The sequence below is a fragment of the Phragmites australis genome, chromosome 10, assembly GCF_958298935.1.
Source record: "Phragmites australis chromosome 10, lpPhrAust1.1, whole genome shotgun sequence".
Taxonomy (NCBI): Eukaryota; Viridiplantae; Streptophyta; class Magnoliopsida; order Poales; family Poaceae; genus Phragmites; species Phragmites australis.
The window spans coordinates 1833592-1854668 of record NC_084930.1 but is presented as its reverse complement, the minus strand read 5'-3'; the positions used below and the strand labels follow the sequence as shown (position 1 = coordinate 1854668).

The 21077-nt window shown below is 42.0% G+C and overlaps 1 protein-coding gene across 17 annotated transcripts; it reads left to right on the top strand.

Annotated features, from left to right (window-relative positions):
- The first annotated feature begins 8756 nt into the window (after window positions 1-8756).
- LOC133931287 (uncharacterized) lies at window positions 8757-15469 on the top strand. 17 transcript variants are annotated; one of them, XR_009911879.1, is made up of 6 exons: window positions 8757-8919; window positions 13530-13618; window positions 13701-13733; window positions 14055-14265; window positions 14419-14849; window positions 15007-15469. XR_009911879.1 is itself a non-coding variant. In XM_062378144.1 (6 exons), the coding sequence occupies exons 1-5, from the start codon at window positions 8857-8859 to the stop codon at window positions 14499-14501; spliced, it is 372 nt and encodes a 123-aa protein (XP_062234128.1). In that variant the 5' UTR covers window positions 8757-8856; the 3' UTR covers window positions 14502-14849; window positions 15007-15469. The 17 variants fall into 17 exon arrangements, 4 of the variants coding, with proteins under 4 accessions (XP_062234128.1, XP_062234127.1, XP_062234129.1 ...); XR_009911876.1 differs by lacking the exon at window positions 14055-14265 and adding an exon at window positions 13183-13299; XM_062378144.1 differs by lacking the exon at window positions 14055-14265 and adding an exon at window positions 13183-13299 and having other exon boundaries at window positions 13540-13618; window positions 13704-13733.
- The last annotated feature ends 5608 nt before the right edge of the window (window positions 15470-21077 follow it).

The following is a 21077-nucleotide window of genomic DNA, read 5'->3' as shown; positions in this document are numbered from 1 at the left end:
ACTGTAACAACGGATGCTACAGTACATGAACAGCCCCGCAAATCACTGTAGCAACGGAATCTGAAAAAATACCTCCTCTGCCTCTGCTGGAGATGGCCTTAGCGTTTTGCCTAGCTGTATAGTTTCTTGGGGATTTTGCGATTAGGGGCCTAAGTTTGGCTTGATTAGCAATGATGGCATATTCGAGAAGATGGTAGTGCTCTTCGATACCTTACTACAACTGGCAGCAACGGGCAACAAGCAAACTTAACTACTGCAAATATAGTTTTTCCCTTATGAATACAGGCTGCGCATGATACGCGTGATCAAATATTGGAAATCCTACAGTAAATCTATCTAAGACTATCTCTAGCTGCATATACTTAAAAATTAGTTACTTATAACATTATTATAATATTCTATAATACTATTATAATATTATTTATTTTCTTTATTTTCAATAGTTATCTTATTTCTAACTTTAATTATTTTTTTCTTCCTTCGGACTTATTATCATTCTTTATAAATAGTGATGAAAAGAAGAGAGGATCTCTAAATTTAGAGTACCAGAGGCTTTGTATCACTTTAGTGCAATGGTTATGAGGACCGCAAGTAAACGACTGCACATGATCCGTTCCGTCGATGAGCACTCCAGATCTCAGTTAGCCTTTGAGAGCATAAACAATACTAGTTACTTATGATTAGATGTTTAAAGAGAAGGTTAAACACCTATATAAAATTTAATATTCAATACAAATAAAAACTACATATACTTAAATATAATTAATTATCATATTAATACTAATATAAATAATGATATTTAAATAAGCATTTACTCTCTGTTTAAACACAGCAGTATAGTAGAAAAAATAATTTTTTTTATAAGCACGTCCTCTAAACCCTCGTTGTACAGGCTTGAGAGTTACTACAGCTCACAATAAGCTATTTGACAAAGAAGTCGCCGCAGCCTAGAAGTGGTCATGAAAACCAAAGCGCGCTGCAGTCCACATGGCAAGAACAGAAGAAAAAGCAAGACGCAAGTAAAAAATCTATCTGAAACGGATGGAAATGACAGTGACTTGCCATATGCCTGACTTCTTCGTACAGTAGTTCGTAGGAATCGATCCTTACTTTCTTGGCAGGGAAGGAACAAAAGGTATTTGGGGGTGATTAATTGGATACAGGAATGGATTTTGGTTTTACAGATACGTGTAATTTTATAGAAAAATATATTTAGTTATTTATGTATATTATTTTAGTCTAGCTCGACAGTTGTAAATGTATTCTCGTAACTTGTCTCAGGATGGAAGCTCGAATACCACAGCATGCTTGTGTGGATGCAGGCTGTTGCATCCACTCATACAAACGATTCTACTTATCAGTATCATAAAATCATCTTCATACGAGTAACTAATCAATATCTCAGCTCTTGCATTCGCTCATGTGCGAGGAATCGTCCAATCCAGATAGTATTCTAATTAATCATTAAGTCAATCATTTACACAGTCACTACTTCAACGATTAATCAGAATACCATTCCAATAGTTCCGACACGTGTTTTGTGCTTAAGAACAAAATACATGCTTTTCTAACATACACATCACAACAAAGCTTAAAAAAATAAATAAAGTTATATTACAAGTTCTTAAGCATCCAACCATTTGCATTAAATCACACAAAAGAGAAAAACTAAACAGCAGATGAAAGAAACTATCAGCAACAAAAGAGAGGGCAGATGCTCTTAGGCACCACCCCAAAAGCTATGTCAACAGAGTAGTATGCACTACTCATGCCCCTCGACAGCGTCGACAGACGTGAAGTAGCTAAACACCAACTCTTTCTCATCAGCAGAACCTGAAAAAAACAATATGAGTACGAAGGTACTCGCAAGATTTAATCTATAATGAGCATTTATAGATAGCTCGAATATAATGATTATGCATTTAGATGTTAGCGAGAGATGTCCATATGGTTAAGTAAAATTCATATACGAAAGCAAAAAATAACATACACATATGAGCATCTATACTTCAACCAACATACAAACTAAACCATAACCATCAATCTGCACATAAGTGTATCTGAAACCATAACAATAAAATATACGAGTAGAACCAACTCAACCACTACCAACATCCCACATTCATAACTCTACAACCGATACAGATGAATAAAAGTATGCTCATAACTGAGAGCTTGGTAATTTGAATTGATTATACAGTCTACATAGGATATTCCTTTACCCATACGCCCCAAGTCCATCCTCTTAGCCCCCGAGACAACATTTCTCGTACCCATAACTACCCACTCGCAACGCCCTTATGGCACCGGGGTTACCACGAGCGTATCTCGGACACCTCCGGCTCCCCGCCACATTACTCCTCCTCATTCTTTTTTTCATACGCGTCATAGGGCCGTAAGATGAGCGTTAGCATGGCCTATGATACTAGACTTACCTTACCATTAGATCAGCATGTGGCGAGTACAGAAAGTACTAAAACCAATGGTATCGACGGGCGGTGCTTAAACAATGCAAAACGGTCTATGGTGTCTAGGCTCCTTTCCCGAACTACCCCAAAAAACTCCCCCGAGGCAGAAGATACCCTAGCACCGTCCACATCTAGTCTCATCCTCATCACTCATCCAACTAACAACATTAACCAACATAATTATCATTGTAATAGTAATTAAAGCATATGCTCGCAAACGATAAAATATTTCACCGCTCAACTTCTACCGATAACCTATTTCATTACTAAGCATGACAAATCAACTTTTAAGTTAAACAACATTAGGTTAACCCAGGCTACAAGGATATGAATCAACAATAATTTAAGGCAAGAGCAATGCAAAACAATATAGGTTCTACCCATAACACTCGACTCGAGAACTCTAATTACGCAAACATACATACTGCATAATTTATCAAATTATATCAGATGAGATCCAAAGTAATAGGTAGAGTATGTTTAGATGCTTGCCTTACTGCTCAGGTGACCGTCTAATGCTACCCGCGCAAAACTCGCAGAACTCAGGGAGATTGGCATCGGCTTCACTCGCTTGGGTTGTCGGCTCAACGTTCTCTAAAAGAAACATGGATGTAATACATAACTAACCAACAATGGAAAAAGGGTGCACATGATGCTTGTTTGAATAATAATAGAGCTTCGTATTTTGAAAATATTTGTAAAAGATCGCTAAAGGCTTAGGGTTTCGAAGTTTGAAACTCCGGACAAGCTAAACTAAGTGCTTGAATCTTTCAGTGGCTGGCGGCCAGACCGACATTGAAGTGGCGGTCAGACCACCGGCATGCAAAAGGTTTTAGCCTCTGGCGATCAGATCGATGTTGTGCTGGTAGTCAAATCGCTGATCAACGGTCAGACCAGCCCTAGTGGTGATCTGATCCTTGTATAGGGTTTTCCAATCGGATAATTCGGCCCTAACTGGTGGTCAGACTGGCCCAACAGCTGTCAGACCGTCAGACCTTACCGACAACAACTTTGCGGGGTCATCGGTGAGGATTCTGGTGAGACCTTTAGTGACAAAGGACAACAAAGAGCTTTATGGGACTAGTGAAGTGCTTCTAAAGTGATTTGGGCAACATTCACCGAGCTAAACTCAAAATACCCCATGAATTGGATCTAGGCTAGGTTGAACTTGGGTCTAAATGACATGCAGGTCGAATCAAGCACAGAAACAACGGGAAAACAGTAGGAGAAGCCTCACCTTAGTGTATGATAGATTCCTAGCAGATCAATCCACTTCGGAGAAGCTCCGGTTTGGAGATTAGACTCCACGGTGGCGTGCGGGCTTGAGGCTGGATGAGCGTGCCTCTGGCGAGGGAGAAGAGGGGAGGAGCTCAGGAAAGTCCTTCATAAGCTTGGGGAGGTTTCCACCATCGATCTTCGATCGTCGTGGACATCGAGGTGGAGCTCTCCTTCTCTCTCTCAGGTGTAGTGGGGAAGAAAGTGAGGGAGTGAGTGTGAGAGAGAGAGCAAGAGAGAGTGATCGATTCACTTAAGTCGAGCCTCTGTGCTCTGACGGTCAGACTGCCAATACTCCCAGTCAGACCATGGTAAGTTCACGTGGTAGGCCGACGTGGCTGCACATCTGGCGGTTAGACCACGAGTAAGTTAATAATCAATTTAATGATTAACTAAAATACTATTTAGATGGTTCCTTACATCAACTACATGATCTAGGAACTGATACAGGAGGCACAGGGGAACTCGAGATCAGGGTCCTGAAAAACCCCCCCTGCCAGATCTGAAACCGTAATCACGTAATTGAGTCTAATTATACGTCATTAGGGTTATGATTAATTTTGGAGCAATTTACTTGGAACACGAGTGCAATTCGTTTAAACTCAATCGGATGTGAGAAGGTAATTCGAGAGAGAAAAATAGAAATCGTATTGGAAATATCTTATTTCTCTAACACGTGAGCCCCACTGGAGTGGGCCAACCACCCATCTCTCTCCCTCATGGGCAGCAGTTGCCCCACCCACCCCCTCTCTCTCTCACTCACGTGCTCCCAACCGGTCCAAGGAGCTAAGAGCTTCCTCTCTCCCTCCCTTTCTCAAGCACTCTCTCCCTCTCCCCAAAATCCAACCTCAAGAGAAGGATTTGAGGTATGCATGTGGTACTCACGCGATCATGAGCTCATAAGCTACCCATCCATCCAATTAATTTTCATTTTTTTGGAAGATTCGAGCCGATTTTGACTCGTTTTAGTGTTCTTGGTTGAAGAATGAGGATCATCGGCTTTCTTCCTCTTTTCGAGCGTTTCCTCCATCCCCCGACGGTCACCAACCTCCACAAGCACCGTGGGTAAGTCCCTTAGGCTTCCCATGGTAAGAATGCATGATTTGGTTAGTCGATTTTGAGTTTGGAGCTAAAGTTGTGAGTTTTCTAATTCTTGAGCTTTGGAGCTAAAATAAGGATTTGGGTGAGATTTGAGTTAGGAATCGTGTTGCTAGGTTGGTAAGTGAGTTCTAGACTCTATGAACTATCTCAAACATATTTTTCTTTGGCTTGGAGAGGTTCGCAAATCAAATCGATCAAGTTTTCCCACTCGAAGAAACCTCTCCGGACAACCCGGCTACAACGGATCAACCCAGATACTCCGGGTAGCCCAGTGAAAACCCCATCAAATTGTATTCAAAATTCATGCGGAGTTAGTGTGTAATTGAAGTCTAGAACCCTTTGTGTAGTGCATATACATGTTTGTGTCATAGATTTAACATGCGAGTGGAATCAACCGAGTAAAAACACTTTAGAACTCAACTCGGGTAGAACTCGGAGAGTCCAGGTTAAACCAGGAGAGTCCAGATAGATTCGTTTTGGAGTTAGCAGAGAGCCCCACTTAGAGCCTCACCTAGAATGTTTGGCCTGACCTGCAGTATCCGGACTCACCCGGAGGTTCCGGGTTAATCTAAAAATGGCTAACCGAGACCCCAATCCGGTGGATAGCCTGAAGGTTTCAGAACCCGGGGTCTCCGAGTTCAACCCGAAGTCTCCGGCCTCCTATTACTTTTCCGACGTTGTTTAGATCGCAAGTTTCGTTATTCCTCCGTATGTCTTACACCTTTAGTTTGTTGTTATGCATGTTGTAGCATACATTGTGCATTTCATTCATGCTCATCATTGCACATATTTTTCTTTAGTGAACGAAGACCGAAGCCTGTCGCGACCGTGGTTTAAGGTGACGTCGATCTACTGCAATTCTGCGAGTTTTGCGCAGGTAATATTAGGCGGTCACCTGAGTAGAAAGGCAATCATCTAAGCATACTTATCCCAATAATTTGGATCTCGTATGATATGAATTGATAAATATGCTTTTATGTATGTTATGCATAAGTTCAAGTTGTTGTTAGGTTTGGTATGAGTAGAACCTATATTGATGCATTACTTTCCCCGTCTTGAGTATTGGAATTCCATATCCTTAGCCGGGCTTTAACTTGATGATGTCTAATTCAAAGGCTAATCGAATTGCTTAGCTATACTTAGGTTCTTCGGTAGAAGTCGAGCGATGAAATGTTTCATCGTTCGCGAGCATAGACCTAATTACTTACACTGTGATCACAATGATGGGTTGATGGTTTTTGTTGGATGAGTGGTGAGGATGAGTCGAGATGTGGACGGTGTTAGGGGTGTTTCTCCTGCTCGGATGTGGAGTTCCCCTGGGTAGGTCAGGAGAGGAACCCGGAAACCGTAGACCACTTGCATCGTTTAAATATCGATCGTTATTGCAGTTGACTTTAGCACTCTCCGTGATTACTACATGTCGTATATGGGAACGATAAGCCGATTACTTTTGTAGCTGTGGTTTTTTGGCGTGCGGGTCAATGGTGTGGGGTATGAGGTAGGTTGGAGTATCCAGTTTGCTTCGGGAATAGTTCTGGATGACCCCCGCACCTATCGGTACATGATCAAACGGTCAGGGCTTATTGGAAAAAGTTGACATGAGTACCCCCTTGTATGGACATGTGTGGTCATGCAAGCCGTATGGGCCTCAAGTCGTGTAGGTAAAGGAGTACCCCTTGGAAGGTGTAAACACATTTTGAAATGCCAAGCTTTCGATCATGAGCATGCTTCTGTCTATTTGCAGTAGTCATATAGTTACGAATGTGGATTGATGGGTTGAGATGGTGCTTTAAAGATTTTATTCCTATGATTCCTTTATATTATGTTCAGTTGATATTTATGAGCTAGTTTGTTACTTTGGTCTAATATTGATGCTCACACATATTTATATTAAATTTGCTTTCGCGTATGAAATTTACTTAACCATATGGTCTTTTCTTGCTAATATCTAAATGCATGATCTTTGGAGTCAGGCTATTTATAAGTGTCTATTATGGATTAAGGGTTGCGAGTACCTTTGAGGAGAAGTTGGTCTTTGGCTACTTCATACCTGCCGAGGGTGACAGGCATGAGTAGGCAACTACTCGGTGGTCGCGCTTTTAAGGTGAAGCCTGAGGGTATATGATTTCACCCACCTTTTGTGGTCTATAGCTTTTGTTTCTACTGTGTAGTTTCTCTTTTGGCTAAGAGTTGATCAGTTTTAGTATCCTCTTAGATCTCTTTTGTTGTAAATTATTAAATTTGTAATTGCTTAAGAATTTGTAATATGATTTAATTACTCGCTCTTTATTAAGTTTGGTTGTGATTGCTTATGTTGGTAAGGTATGTGTTTTGATCTTGGGCACAAAACACGTGCTGGGATTACCGGAATAGTATTCTGGTTAATGGTTAAATTTGTGATTAAGTAAATGATCGACTTAATGGTTAATTAGAATATTGTTTGAACGGTTCCTCACACCCTTCCTCACACTGCCGCCGCCGCCACAACCTCTGCGACCTCTGCCTCGACACCGTGATCGCCGTCCTCGTCGTCTCCGCGCTCGTCCACCTCGTCTCCCTGACGCCACATCACCCCTAACCTCCGTTGCGCATTTCTCCATCATCATAGACGGTAGCAACACCGGCACCTGGGCTCACGTCTTTGCTGCGGGCCCGATGGGCGCCCGGATCTGGCACGCTCGGCCGTGATGTGTGTCTCCTCAGAGCTCTCATCCTTCGCTATCGAGTCGGCGTGCGCAGGGGAGTCTTTGCGGCCGCTGATGGAGTTCAGGAGGGAGAGGGTCGGGGGCGCCACTGCGGAGACAGAGGTGCCGCTGATGGCCACCGTCGGGCTATGACTGCTCGAGGCGTGCGCCTAGGAGGCAATCTTGGCATCCTGCATGGACACGCTCTGGGCCTCTGTGTTCCGGTTTGAGGATGCGTCAGCCAAGGTGATCTCGGGTACTGCCATCCCTTTGCTAGTTTCTACATGGGAGAAGTGATTGCATTTTAGCTCATGATCAATGATTGATTGCATTGTGGATAGGGGATTGTGTTTAACTGAAATGAGGAATACTGCAATGAATTAGACATGCTGCTTGATTTTAGGTGGGTGTAGAGAGAACGCCAATTGATGCTCATCTGTTGTTACAATAGAAGTCAGTTAGTGAATTCAAAAATAACTCGCTGAAATATGTAGTGGAGACGTAGTTTGCTGCTAATATATTTATAATATGCACCAAGTTGTGAAAACCTCATATTCGAGTGCTATTCAGTTTTGAGATAGGTTTGTTTGAGGGGTTGCTAGATGTTTTTGTGTTGCTTTAGTAACATAACAGCAACAAATTGACCATACATTCAAAAAGGAAAGCAGCATTAAAATCTCATACAGACTTTTGTACTCATGTGAATTCATGATAAAAAGAACAAAAGCATAGTCATCTGTATTATCTCGTGAAAATTTTCGATTCCTGTTGCAATGAATGGGTATTTAACTATCAACATATTTGTGTACAAGGATATATTATGTTGTTTTAGAATATATTTCAGTCATCTGTATTATCTCGTGAAAATTTTCGATTCTTATTGCAATGCACGGACATTTAACTATCAAACTTATTTTTATACTTATGTGAATTCAGATAAAAGAAAAAGAATATCGTTATATTATTTTAAATATGTTTTGGTTATCTGCATCATCGTTATATTATTTTAAATATGTTTGGGTTATCAGCACAGACATTTAACTAGTTAAAATAAAAAAAAGATCGTGTGTGCTGTGCCCCAAAATTTTAGGCTGGAAGAGTTAATTGTGATCACGGTCCAGCCCATTTTGAAGGCATATCAAGTCCACGGCCCAACCCACCCAATTTCAGCCCAGTCCATTTCACCGTCGTCCACTCCTCTGCCGCCTGCAGCTCAATTACACGATCCGGGAGGTGCCTCCCTGCAATTTGCCACCCTCGTCCCCAACTCCGAACCGCCGGCGCGGCCGCACGGGCTCCTTGCAGCCCGGATTTGCCGGAGAGTCCAAATGGGTCTCCGTAGAGGAAGGAAGGGCGTCCCAGCTCCAGCCGTCGCGGCAGCAGCCGCCGAGGTATATATGCCCTCCGCCAGCTCCTGCCTCGCCCTGCTCGTTAGTGTGGTAACACGGGGTTATATTGCTGGTATTGATCTGGATAGGCTTTTGAATTGTCTTGTGCTGCTGTGCGCTACGCTGTGAATCGATTATTGGAGAATATAGGTTATAGAGCAACAATACCGTGTGTGGGTTCGTTCAACCGTGTGCAAGTGCACAAGTTAATGGTTTTCACTGATGCCTGACAAGTCATCAGATGATGAATTAGTCTACGGTGAGGACTGAAGATTCTGCTTAACACTTGCATTCTGCTGGCCAGATGAATTCATGAATGGTGCGTTGTCATTAACGTTGTATTAGGTCATCAGCCTTTTTCTTGTTGGGAATCTTTTTGGCTAGTTGAATAGTACAATTTGCTGCCACGATAAATCTATCTTCAGTTTTTGTGTTGTTATCTTGTGCTCGTTCTTGTGGGAAATATTGATGATACTGTTGCTATGTTATGCATGCAGCCATGAAGCTTTATCGAAAAGTTTATACCTCTGTTTGAGATTTGAAGTAGGCATGATATTAGAAAGGTCCAATTTTCAGCTTCGCTCTTGCAGATTTTTGTTGCCAATAGTAATAAATGGAGATATGATTGATTGCATATTACAACCAAGGATTGCATCTTGTCGAATATCTAACTAGAGGTATATACGTATAAGGAGTATATCATACACAGACAGAGTATGTACAACATAACTCCAGATATTAAGAAACCGAATCAGCGGTACTTGATACACCCAGAATCAAGGAAGTATATACTAGTAAGGTTTAGATTGGTTATCCAACTCAGAACGATCAGTATTCAAAATAGATCTATCTATCTAGACGTCAAGGAAGATAACTCCCTATTGACTACGGTTGGATATGAGTCGGTACCTCACCCCTATATAAGGCAGAAAGGTGAGGGAGGAGAGAGAAGCAAGCATCTAGACCTAACAGAGGAGCTACTCGGCAATAACCGATCCTACTTTTCCATTAAGAAAATCCTTACATCTGGTCGAGGATTCGCTAAGGAATAAGGCAGAATGCCACATTCCGATGCCTCGAAAGAGAAGAGCTTGTTCAACCGGGCAGTGATACCCTGTGCAGGCAGGTCTAAAAAAGAGAAGAAAGGTTATTCGACAAAGCTCGAAGGTCATAGCAAAAAGAAAAGGGGCGAAGTGCTAATTAAGCCTTACATCCGGTCGCGTCCTTAGAGGCATCCTCATCCCCACTGTTCGCGCCTTCAAGAGACTCAATCTCTTGCTAATAAAATATCTAGCCACATGCCACCCAATTAGGCCAAATTGCCTCAGCATGACAATTCTGTTGGTGTAGTAGGTGGTGTGTTTGGATTCTCGATGCTCATGTGTCCAAGATAGATTTTGGATAGGGAAAAGATCTCTATACACTAAAAAAAAACTATTTGGGTCGGGATTAGAGACGTAAAATCAAAGTTTTTTTCAACCATTCGACCAAGAGGAGGTTAGCGGAACCAACATATAGGGATTTTTCATTCCACTCCTCAATTGGAAACCACACCCTTCGACACATTTATTCTCTGTAATCCTCTTCAGTTTATAAAAGTACTGAAAAAGATTTAAACTCGGCTCGATGCCAAGGAAAGCATCACAAAGATGGACAAAAACACTCAGCATGGTGACGGAGTTGGGGTTCAGATGGTGAAGTTCAATTTGATATCGATCGAGCATATTGAGAAGAAATTTGGAAGGAGGGATGTTAAATCCGTAACGGAAGAAAGACTCGAAAACTACAATCTTGTGCTCGATCTTGCAGGAAGGGAATCTCTCACCAGATGTCGTCCTCCATTCAACCAGGTTGCGTGGCGGCACCACTCCTTCCGCTTCAAGTTCCGCCAGCCGAGACTCTTACATCGCCGAGGGTGTCCAAGCCTCGATCATGAACCGCGCTTCATCGTACTGATCGGGCGAGGCGCCAGTGGCTGCTGCGTCTGATTGCTTCTCCGACGAGGAGGAAGTCAGGATCTTCGAAGAAGAACTGGGATCCATGGATCTAAACTTCTTTTTGCAGTGGTGCGTACTGGGGCGGAGAAAGCCGAGGGGCTTGTGCAGGAAGACTGGTGGCAATGACGAGGAATGACTGCTATAAGTCCGAGTCATACGGGTAAATAACCAAAAATTACCGTCTCTTCGATCACTCCCATTTTTACAACGCTTCGACCGGCGCGAAAAGAGGAAAGATGACAACGTGCAAATCTCTGCTCGAAAGGTTTTTTAACTCTACTCAGAGTCGGGTGTCGATCAGTTGAGTTCTTTAATCTTTTTCTTCAAGTCTCGAGTGCGGTTAGCCACAGGGCGCTTGACCCGACTGAGCTTTCACTCGATACTCGAGGAAGGATCCGTCCATACTCAATTCTTTCGACTATAAGTCTGATCCACGTTACTCGATCAATCTTAAACTTGGTGGTACTCGAATGAGCGCTTATGGAAACCTCTCCTCCTAGGTAGAGTTAGGGGCTACTGTTGAATATCTAACTACGAGGTATATGAGCATAAGGAGTATATCATACACAGACAGAATATGTACAACACAGCTCCAGATATCACGGAATCGAATCAGCGGTATCTGATACACCCGGAATCAAGAAAGTACATACTAGGAAGGTTTAGATTGATTACCCAATTCAGAACGATCAGTATTCAAAACAGATATATCTACTTGGACGTCAAGAAAGACAACTCCCTATCGACTACGACTAGATAGTAGTCAGTATCTCACCCTTATATAAGGCGGAAAGGTGAGGGGGGAGAGAGAGAAGCATCAAGACCACAACAGAGGAGCTATTCAGCAACTTCAGCTCTAGGTTAGATTAGATCCGATCTACTCCTTATAATAGTCTTAGCCATATTACTTGTACTTGAGATCATCAATATACAACAGCAACACCCCCCAGGACGTAGGGTATTACTCAAATTGGAGACCCGAACCTGTATATATCGTGTGTCTCGTCTCGTGATTAATCCCTGCACTCGAAGGTATCCAATCAATTTACGGACATATTATCGGGAACTAATCTTCGACACATCTATCCATATGATTTTTGAACCAGTAGATATTTTTCGAATGATAACCACCGGAGAAGCTTATGTGTCAAATAGTAAGATATTCATGTTTGCCATGAGCACTACAAACTAACTCCTGATAAGAGGTTTGCTCGCTTGTAAATGGAAGGTGTGCTTCAAGAATCAAGATATGCCCAAAAGATCTGCAAATTGATCAAGTATTCAAGACTTTCAGCCAGAATTATTACGTAATTGATCTCTTTAGATGATGCTAATTTATTCATATACTACTCCCTCCAGTCCAAAATAAGTGTCGTTTTGGGTTGCGCAGTCAATTGTTTCAAACTTTGGCTACAAAATACTTTTTATATATTGAGTTTGAATACTTGAAAATGACACGGCTAGATTTGTTTCAAAAAGTACTTTTATAATAGTATATTTTTGCTATGTTTTATCAATATATTACAACAAAAAGTAGTAGCCAAAAATGTATTTTGGGGACCGTGTCGATGTCCAATACGACACTTATTTGGACCGGAGGGAGTAGATTGATAGTCATTGACTGTTTTCATGTCAAGATCTTATACATTTCTTACTAGTACTTGACAGCATATATGTAGGAAAGTACGTGCTGCATAAGTGTTCCACACAAGCCATTCCCTTTTTTTTGTTTGTTTTCCTAGTTTAATCTCCTCAATTTAACAAGCTAGGTAAACTGTGTATACTGTATACCACTACTTTCTAAGAAAATGGGTCCAAATTAACCACCACATTCACGTCTTAGCTTTTGCCCAGTGTGTTCACTTGGGTGTGAATGCAGTGTCACGGTCTTGCAAATAATGTGCCTGAAGGCGATGGTTTGGTTGAGCAGGTAAGAATTTAACTGACAAGATGCATCAAAGTAATCAACACGGAAAGTTTGAGATAATATATGGCAGACCTCAATGATAAGTGGCTAGATCTGTATTCCCGAATTTTTTTTTGGCTAGATCCATGATTTGGTGAAGATGTGCACTAAGTTTAGTAGGGCAAAGCTGGGTAGTAGGTACCGTTATGAACCCAAAAGCATGATTTTATTTTGCCCTCAAACATTACAGCAGTCCAACGTGTAATCAGTGCACAAATCAACATCAGAATCTGCCAAGAAAATGAAAGCGCCATCTCTTGGTTTTATTGTCACTTATCTGTCTAATTGCAACCTCTCTTTCAGGGGTCTGTCCAGGTTTCTTACCCTCTTTTTGGCGGTTTTTTGTATGCTGGTGTGTCTATTGGATTCCCTCGGAAAGCTATAACTTTACTAGAGGCTAATATCCTCAATCTTTTGGAGGTAGGTTTCTGATGGGTCTGGGAACAGGTTCCTTGATTTATTCCATGAAAAAAAACAGAGACCTAGTTGCATGAAGCCATGAACCTGTTCATGTTCTTTTCTAGTTAAATCTAAGTGTGATATGGCAGTCTTTCAGCATGTCTCGTTGTTCTATCTGAGAGACAGTGCGACTAATAACTGCCGTGTGTATTTTGTGATTTGGCACTTCCGTTGACCTTCTTCATCAAAAGAATTGTTTAGGACATTTTCAAGACTGATCTATACACTGGTTGGTTAGAGGCACAAACAATACTCCAGGATCTGTTTTACGCTCCTGCCGGTAAGTTTCCTTCATGAACTACTTATATATTGATTTTGCTGGTTGCCTTGTTCACTGAATAACAGCCTACTTTTCCATCCAGGAGGTGGAGCAAGACATGGAAACTCCAGAAATGGTAAGCCGACCCTGTTATTGTTCTGCAGTATTTCCATTAGGTACGCGACATGGACATTCACAATACTTCTTATTAAGAACATGTGGTAAACATTACGGATTTATGGTGCCATCGTCCTTGTTGCAATTATGTTGCAGTGTCTTGTGCTTCATTATAAATCTTATCTCTTTTAGCTATGTACATATTGCAATTAATTGATAGATGCTATTGTTCTCTCTGTATTACCATGTACTACTTTTGGGTTGCACAATATTTTGGGTGTCTAATCCTTTATCAACTTTCGGTTGGTCATTTCCTTTTGAATATTTTCTCGCTTCACAGTAATCTCGCTAAATGCTCATGGGCTATAGTTTCGTCATATAGAAGGGATCGCTCCCCCCTGGTTTCCTTCCTTAGAGAGAACCAAACATGGTACAATTAGTGGTTGGATATAGATTTAGCGGCTACATTCCACAGTTGGAACTCTGTAACTCATAGAGTTGTTTAACAACGTCAACACAACAAGTGGACCTTGTTTCCAATGCGAAAAACTGTAAGTGAGATGGTTCATATGTGCTGATCACCAAGTTCCCTTATCGTCAGAATTATGGAGCCATCCCCACGTTCTGTTTTTACCCCTAAACCTTTCTGCTGCTAAGACATCTAATCATCTTCAATATTCCCACTGGATGTTGCTTCCTTGCAGATGAAAACGACTCCGATACGCCGCAAATAATTGGGAATGGTCGAATGGAGAACTTCCTCCCTGAAATAATTCAGAAACTGTAACTGTATGATTCAAAGCTGAGACCATGAGCATGGACTGGATGAAGGACCTGCAGGGCCCGGCTGTCCCGGGGGCAGCAGCTACAGGGCGCCTCTCGGCGTGTGCACGTGCGCATGATCTTGTCCCCCTGGGGCTGCATCACGCATTCATGCGTGTTGTACCTGTTGATTGACTCGGTGTTCGTGGAGTCGACACATGGATGGCCCGGACTGTGCGGCCGGGCGAACACGGCACATGCCCGCATGGGATGTGCAGCTCGCGTCGCACTGTTCATCAGGAGTTGTTTGCTCCGTCAGTGAGGACGAGGCTTCGAGGTCTCCTCTCTCAACCGCTGCCGCTACAGTGTTGCGGTACTCGCTTAACTTATTCTGAATCTTGGATCACCCTTATTATGCTGCGTACCTGGTGTTCAAGTCTGATGGATGCAGAGTTCTTGAGCTTGTTGTAACAGTAGTGTTATCTTGCTTCTGCCAGCACTGATAATTTGGTCAAAATGTCTTGCAACAGTATGTTTAGTCAGACGATTTGAATGCCAACACCGAAGGGGCCCGGGCTCCAGCTTTATGGATATGCTTGTGCTGCGGCTACATTTCTCGCACAGAGCATAGACATCTTCCTGTGCTGTACCTGAAGCTTCTGATAGGTTCACCAAATAAACAAGTGAAGCTCTCTGCTGTCATATAAGCATGGAATTCGTTCATCCAAGAAGCAAGCAAACAAGCAAGGGGGTGGCAAGATGATGGCAACTAAGGTAATGCTTTCCTCAGGAGCAGCAAGCATGGAGACGTGCAATTAGGGCATATTCTAAGCACTACTACTACACTAAACATCACATGATCACCACCATTTGGAAAGGGACCCCTAACGACCCTTTTTAGGCCAGCACAGCAGGTGTTTGTGTCTCTAGTGGCCTGTACTACTACTGGGAGGAGGCTGATATATAAATATACTGCCTAGTGATCTTGAGACATGTGCGGATGCTACTATTGCTTCACTAAAGGGTGAATGCGCTGCTGGTGCTGCTGCAAACACACCCACAATTTCTTTTTGATTTTTTTTGTTTTGATTTGTAGAATAGAATAGATGAGTAGGGGGCGGATGATGATGCACTGCAACCTACGGATGAGCGGCCACCAAATATTTTATACGTTTCTGGAGCATATCTTTCAGTGATCACAAGAAGCTACGGAGGCTACCCTGTTCATCTGCAGGACCATTGGAGGTAAGCTTGCTGCAAATCAAAAGGGGCAGCTGAACAAACAAGTTTTTGTTTCTTTTGTTTGCCCTGCTTGGAAAATACAGTATGCTCCACTAGATTATATTTAGATGCAGAATTAAAATATTCTATCGTACACTACACATATGATGTAGGAGTAGTACATTACAATGAACATATCGGTTGGTTGCTTTGAATTTCGGAAGTTTGCATTAATCTCCATGCACAATGGAAGGTGTTGGTCTGGCCGTGTAGCTCGCATGTACATGTGGAAGAACCATACTCATACTCTTATTATCGATAGGGTCTGATGTGCATCAGGGCAGGGGGGGGGGGGGGCTCCAGCCCTCTCCTACTGATTCGCAGTCAGTGGAAGCTCCCCTGAACCCCCAACATTTTTTTCGCTAGGGATGAAGAGAGGAAGAGAAAGAAGAAGAGGGAGAGAAGCCCTCTCTATCTGGCTCTTTGCATCTGCCACTGATGTGCTTGTATGTACACCTCAGATCTTGTATAGAAAATAAAATCTATTCTCTAGTTATTATGCATTTCGTGACAATTTCTTGAAGGAAGAGTACTTATTTACGACGACGAAATTTTTTAGCATTATTCGGCGTATGCGCGCACTCGTAGCTAGAGAGAGATACGAGTAAAAGCAGGAGAGGGAAGTAGCTAGGGAGGTGCTCATGCATGCAGCTGTGTGAGTTGAGAGGTGAAGCGAGTGTCGAGGTGATCGACGCGAGAGACTAGAGAGAGATGGAGGGGGCGGGGCAGCAGCATGCAAGCAAGCAAGCGAGCATGCATGTGATGGTTGGCCCAGCGGCCATCAACTCGGCCTTCTATTGCGCTTTCTTGTCAAGCTGCTGCGACAAGTTGCGGGGCGTTTGCTTACAGCTCAGCTGCTACCTGCTGCCGTACCCATCGGCTCCGCCCCTCGCCGCTCCTCAGCTGCAGCTGCCGGCCGGTCTGGGGAAACAGAAATGAAAAAAAAAGGTACTGCTAGGATATAGTGCAACCCGTACGATGCCACATACCACGCTCACCTGGACACGCGAGCGACCCAGCGCTAGCTGGAACAAAAGCCGGCATGGCCTTTTGCTTCTCTCTCTCTCTCTCTCTCTCTCTCTCTCTCTCTCTCTCTCTCTCTCTCTCTCAATTTCTCCTCTCCTCCTGGGGGTGTCCAGGAGTTTAACTTGCAGTGGGCATGTATAGCTAACTCATGGAGTGTATATATGATTTCTCCTCTCCCCCTGGGGGTGGCCAGGAGTTTAACTTGCAATGGGCATGTATAGCTAACTCATGGAGTATATATAGGAAGTTTTCTTTAAAAAATTAAGGTTAAATTTGAACTTATCCTACAATAGACAATTTATGGAATCAGAAGGTACAAGTTCACCATTCAAAAAATAAACGATAAAAAAATGAATATCTATATATGTACTAGAAAATTCTGATGGATTAAGATAGTAGTAGAGGCTATATACTAGATATGAATTTGTCGCAGCTGGGAATTAAACTTTGGTCTTAACGGTACATTAACACAATTACTGCTTGTAGATAAGCTTCTAGTCAGTGAAGAATTCCCTGCATGCAACCGCTACAGTTGAAGAAGCTAGCTAGAGAACAAGGGGTGGGGGCCATCACCTCACTTATACTGCATGATGGAGGAATATTAAGCATGTCTATAATTGCATGCCATGCAACAGAGGTTTTCTCGTTGGTTTTGTTTAATTTCTTCTCTTATCTTACTTTTTTTTTTTTTGCAGAATTCTCTTTTGCAGATGCAGATTCACTGGCACAAGTGTTGTCAGCTTCACTCGCACGTGACGCGATATGTTGGTAGTAATTCAGATCATCATCTCGTACGTGGCCATCCTTTGAGCCCAGACTGCTCCAGAGAGAGCAGCTTTTCCAGTGTTAGTTACAGTTAGCGCAAATTAGCAGCTTTATACATCACCAGATCAATGAGCAGCTTTAATTTCTAGTACCTAGGATATTCATGGAGGTGATGGCGTTAGGCATCAATTCAACTGTATATGTTGAAACAAATGCTACTTCCATTTTTATTTTTGTTAGTTGTGTAACATTTCACAATTATATATATTGTCCCTGGCATTTATTTGGTCAGGAACAAGAACTGGTGTCGATTTTTGGGACCTGCAGCATCCAATCCAGAGGAAGCCGGCCGGGGTGTGTCATTCAGAAACCTAATGGCACACCTCTCTAGGCATGCAGCACCCCCGGCCTCCTCTGCAGGTTTGCGACGACGACCCCGAAACTCCAAAGCGAATGAGTTAGTTAAGCATAGGGATTTGGGCATTATGTCATCGCATTCTCTCTCTCTCTCTCTCTCTCTCTCTGCCTTTCCTTTCTCTTTCTCTTTCTCTCCCCTCACTGGGGGTGCATGTATGCAATGCATAGCCATGCATGTCTTTGCACATACATACGCATACATACAACGCACATTCGTGTGGTGTTGTGGATGGGGACAGAAAGGGACTGAAATGAGTGAAAGGGAGTAAAAGAAGGGTCAACTCGTGTATTGCACAGGGCTCGAGAGCAAAGCCCAGCAACCAGGCTACTCAATTATTGGGAGGGGCTCCTCACCCCACATCACTGTCAACGTCAAATTTTAGGCCCCTTTTAATCCCTTCTCCCAAACAACGCCAATGGAGAATATCCAAAATAAAAAGAGAGAAATCGGCTCAGTACTTTCTTTCTTCAGAGGTAGGATCTTCTATGTGCAGGTCATTCTTTCACTCTTTTGTGTGGGAGTTTTCATCATCTCGGTCGGCACATTTATTACACTTTTTTCTTTTTCTTTTAGGGCAATATAATGAAGTAGTAGTTCGCGTCACGGGGCTGTGTGTTTTAATTTCCTTTAAAAACTGTACAACAAGAAAAGGCAATTGGTATATTTGAATATGCATTCTTGGATGGAGAATGAATAATACTATTTTTTAGAAAAAAGGAATTAGACAGGAAGTCCACATTGAAGTGGCCAACTAGCTGCATATACAGGTGAAAGTCCGACGAATAATATCACATGAAAATAGCTCATCGTATAAGCAGGAGGAAAATAGACTGCGCATTTGCAATTACCATCACAAAAAGTAACACACATATCAGTTGGCACATATATTCTCTTCTCCTTTTGCCTTGGCTGAATGACCCACAACGCCTGTTTGTTGCATGTAGAGCACACTGTTCATATGTGCACTAAGGCAAAAAGTTAGGCAAGTTTCTTATCACAGGGGCCTTTAATTGGTGCTCTCTTGTGGAAAACTGAATTATTCTTTGACCCAATACAAAGTGAATCTAAAAATAAAAGGTACTCCAAATGCAGTTATACTTTTCAGTCAAATGCAAGGATTTAGAAAATCACACGCGTCACTATATTGAATGAATAACCAAAAAGGTAAGAGTTTATGACTTTGACTGAGTATATCTTGTATGCAGCTAGCACAAAAGAATTTATGTTATGCTCCAAATTACAAGGGTCAATGGCCGGCACAGATCTTCATATAGGGGTTTGCTTAATTGCAAATTTCATGGTTTTCTTATGCACAAAATACTATCATTATACTGTGATCATGCATGGTTCTCTCATGAGCAAACAAAAAATATTAAAGTTTGTATAAAAAAGAACATGATACAATTAATCAAAATAATGATTAAATCATGATTAACCATATGTATTAAGAAAGTTGGTTCTCTTTATTTTGACCTAGTTTTAAGCAAGGAGCAGTTGCACGACCAATTAGTCACTTTCCAATTAATATGTTGGAAAACATCATTCCATTTTTGTTGATCAAAACCGAAGTGCTGATGCAATTTTTAATAACACACATGAAGACCTTTTAGTTCTTGTAGTTTTACATTACCAAGTAAAGATTTACGTGCTCTATATATTGCATATTATGATACATGATATTGTTACTTGGAAGCCATTCTTATTAATTAGGTGATATTATTTAACATGGAGGTCATGCATATAAAGGATAACTCTACAAACCAAATGTAACACGCTTAAAACTTACTCGATGTATAAAAATATGCAACCTATATATGTATGTGGATAAATTTCACCCAAATAATTTAGTGTCAAGTTGGACCCACACATGTACCTGCAGCGCAATGATATGATTCACTCAATGGCAGGAAGAGAATATATGCATTGATATTCTATTCTGGCCTGGTTCGGACAAACCGCTCCAGTGTTGAACAGGAGAGAAAATGGGACCTGGAGAGAATGGAAGCTGCCTGTTGTTTTTTTTAGTTCTTTGTGGAGTAAGTGGAATTCACTTGATCTCATCCATTCATTTCAGGTAATCTTTTAATTGAATATTATTGAGATTTACCCAGCTTTTAATCTAGATCAAACTCGATCAATCAGTAAATTTACTAGCCTGGTCATCCCTAATTAAGTCTTAGTATGTCACCCAGACTGCGCTTCTCTAGTGATCACTTGTTCGTGGTGTCAAATCCTACATGTAGGATTGATCTTTCGGTACATGCCACTAGCTACGTTATTTGGACTTTCTGAACTTTGCCACTGTTTGAATCAACTCCCTTCGACTCGATACCTTGTCCACACATGCAACCGCACAAATTCTTTTTTTTTTCTTTTCTTTTTACACCGAATCATAGATCATCCATATAACCCACGGCCGGTTGGTTGGTCTACCTGTTATTGTCATCAGACCGAAACGGGCTCATTGGTGTTATTTGCAACAATACAAATGTCGATCAGTTGATATGGACACTTGAGTCGATAGATCAAACCAGCAATCTCCGTAGCTATCGATCGATCTCGATCGAGTTGCATGCATCTAAGCTAGTTTGCTACCCCACTCCTTTTGCAGAGCAACATCATCCACAATTACACAGACTCAATTTAGTCACTGCTGGCTGTTGGCTTCCAGAACAGTAAGTACTAGAGCTAGCTCGTCGATTATTGGAAGTACTTGAGTTGAGCTGGTTATCACAATCCATGGTCCATGGTGCATCATGAAACACACTGTCTACATGGATCGAGCAACAGATGATAGGGACCCACTAGGTAAAGACCAAAGACCTAAGCTAATCAGACTATGTTCCTCTAGGTAGCTTAACCAACAAAGGTGGCTACGAATGGTCGTGCATGGATATATACATGTAGGATCCGATGGAGTAGGAGAAGTGCACGGAGCAGCTGGAACATCCGGAGTGGAGGCCCATGCATGTTTTTGCTAGCTATCATTGTCATATGGCTTGTTGTCTTGTCACAGAATGTAAATGTATTACGAACACATTTAGAAATAATATAGTTGTGAACCTCAATTCAAGAAAGTACATATACAGTATATAGTAGTCGTGTTGTCAG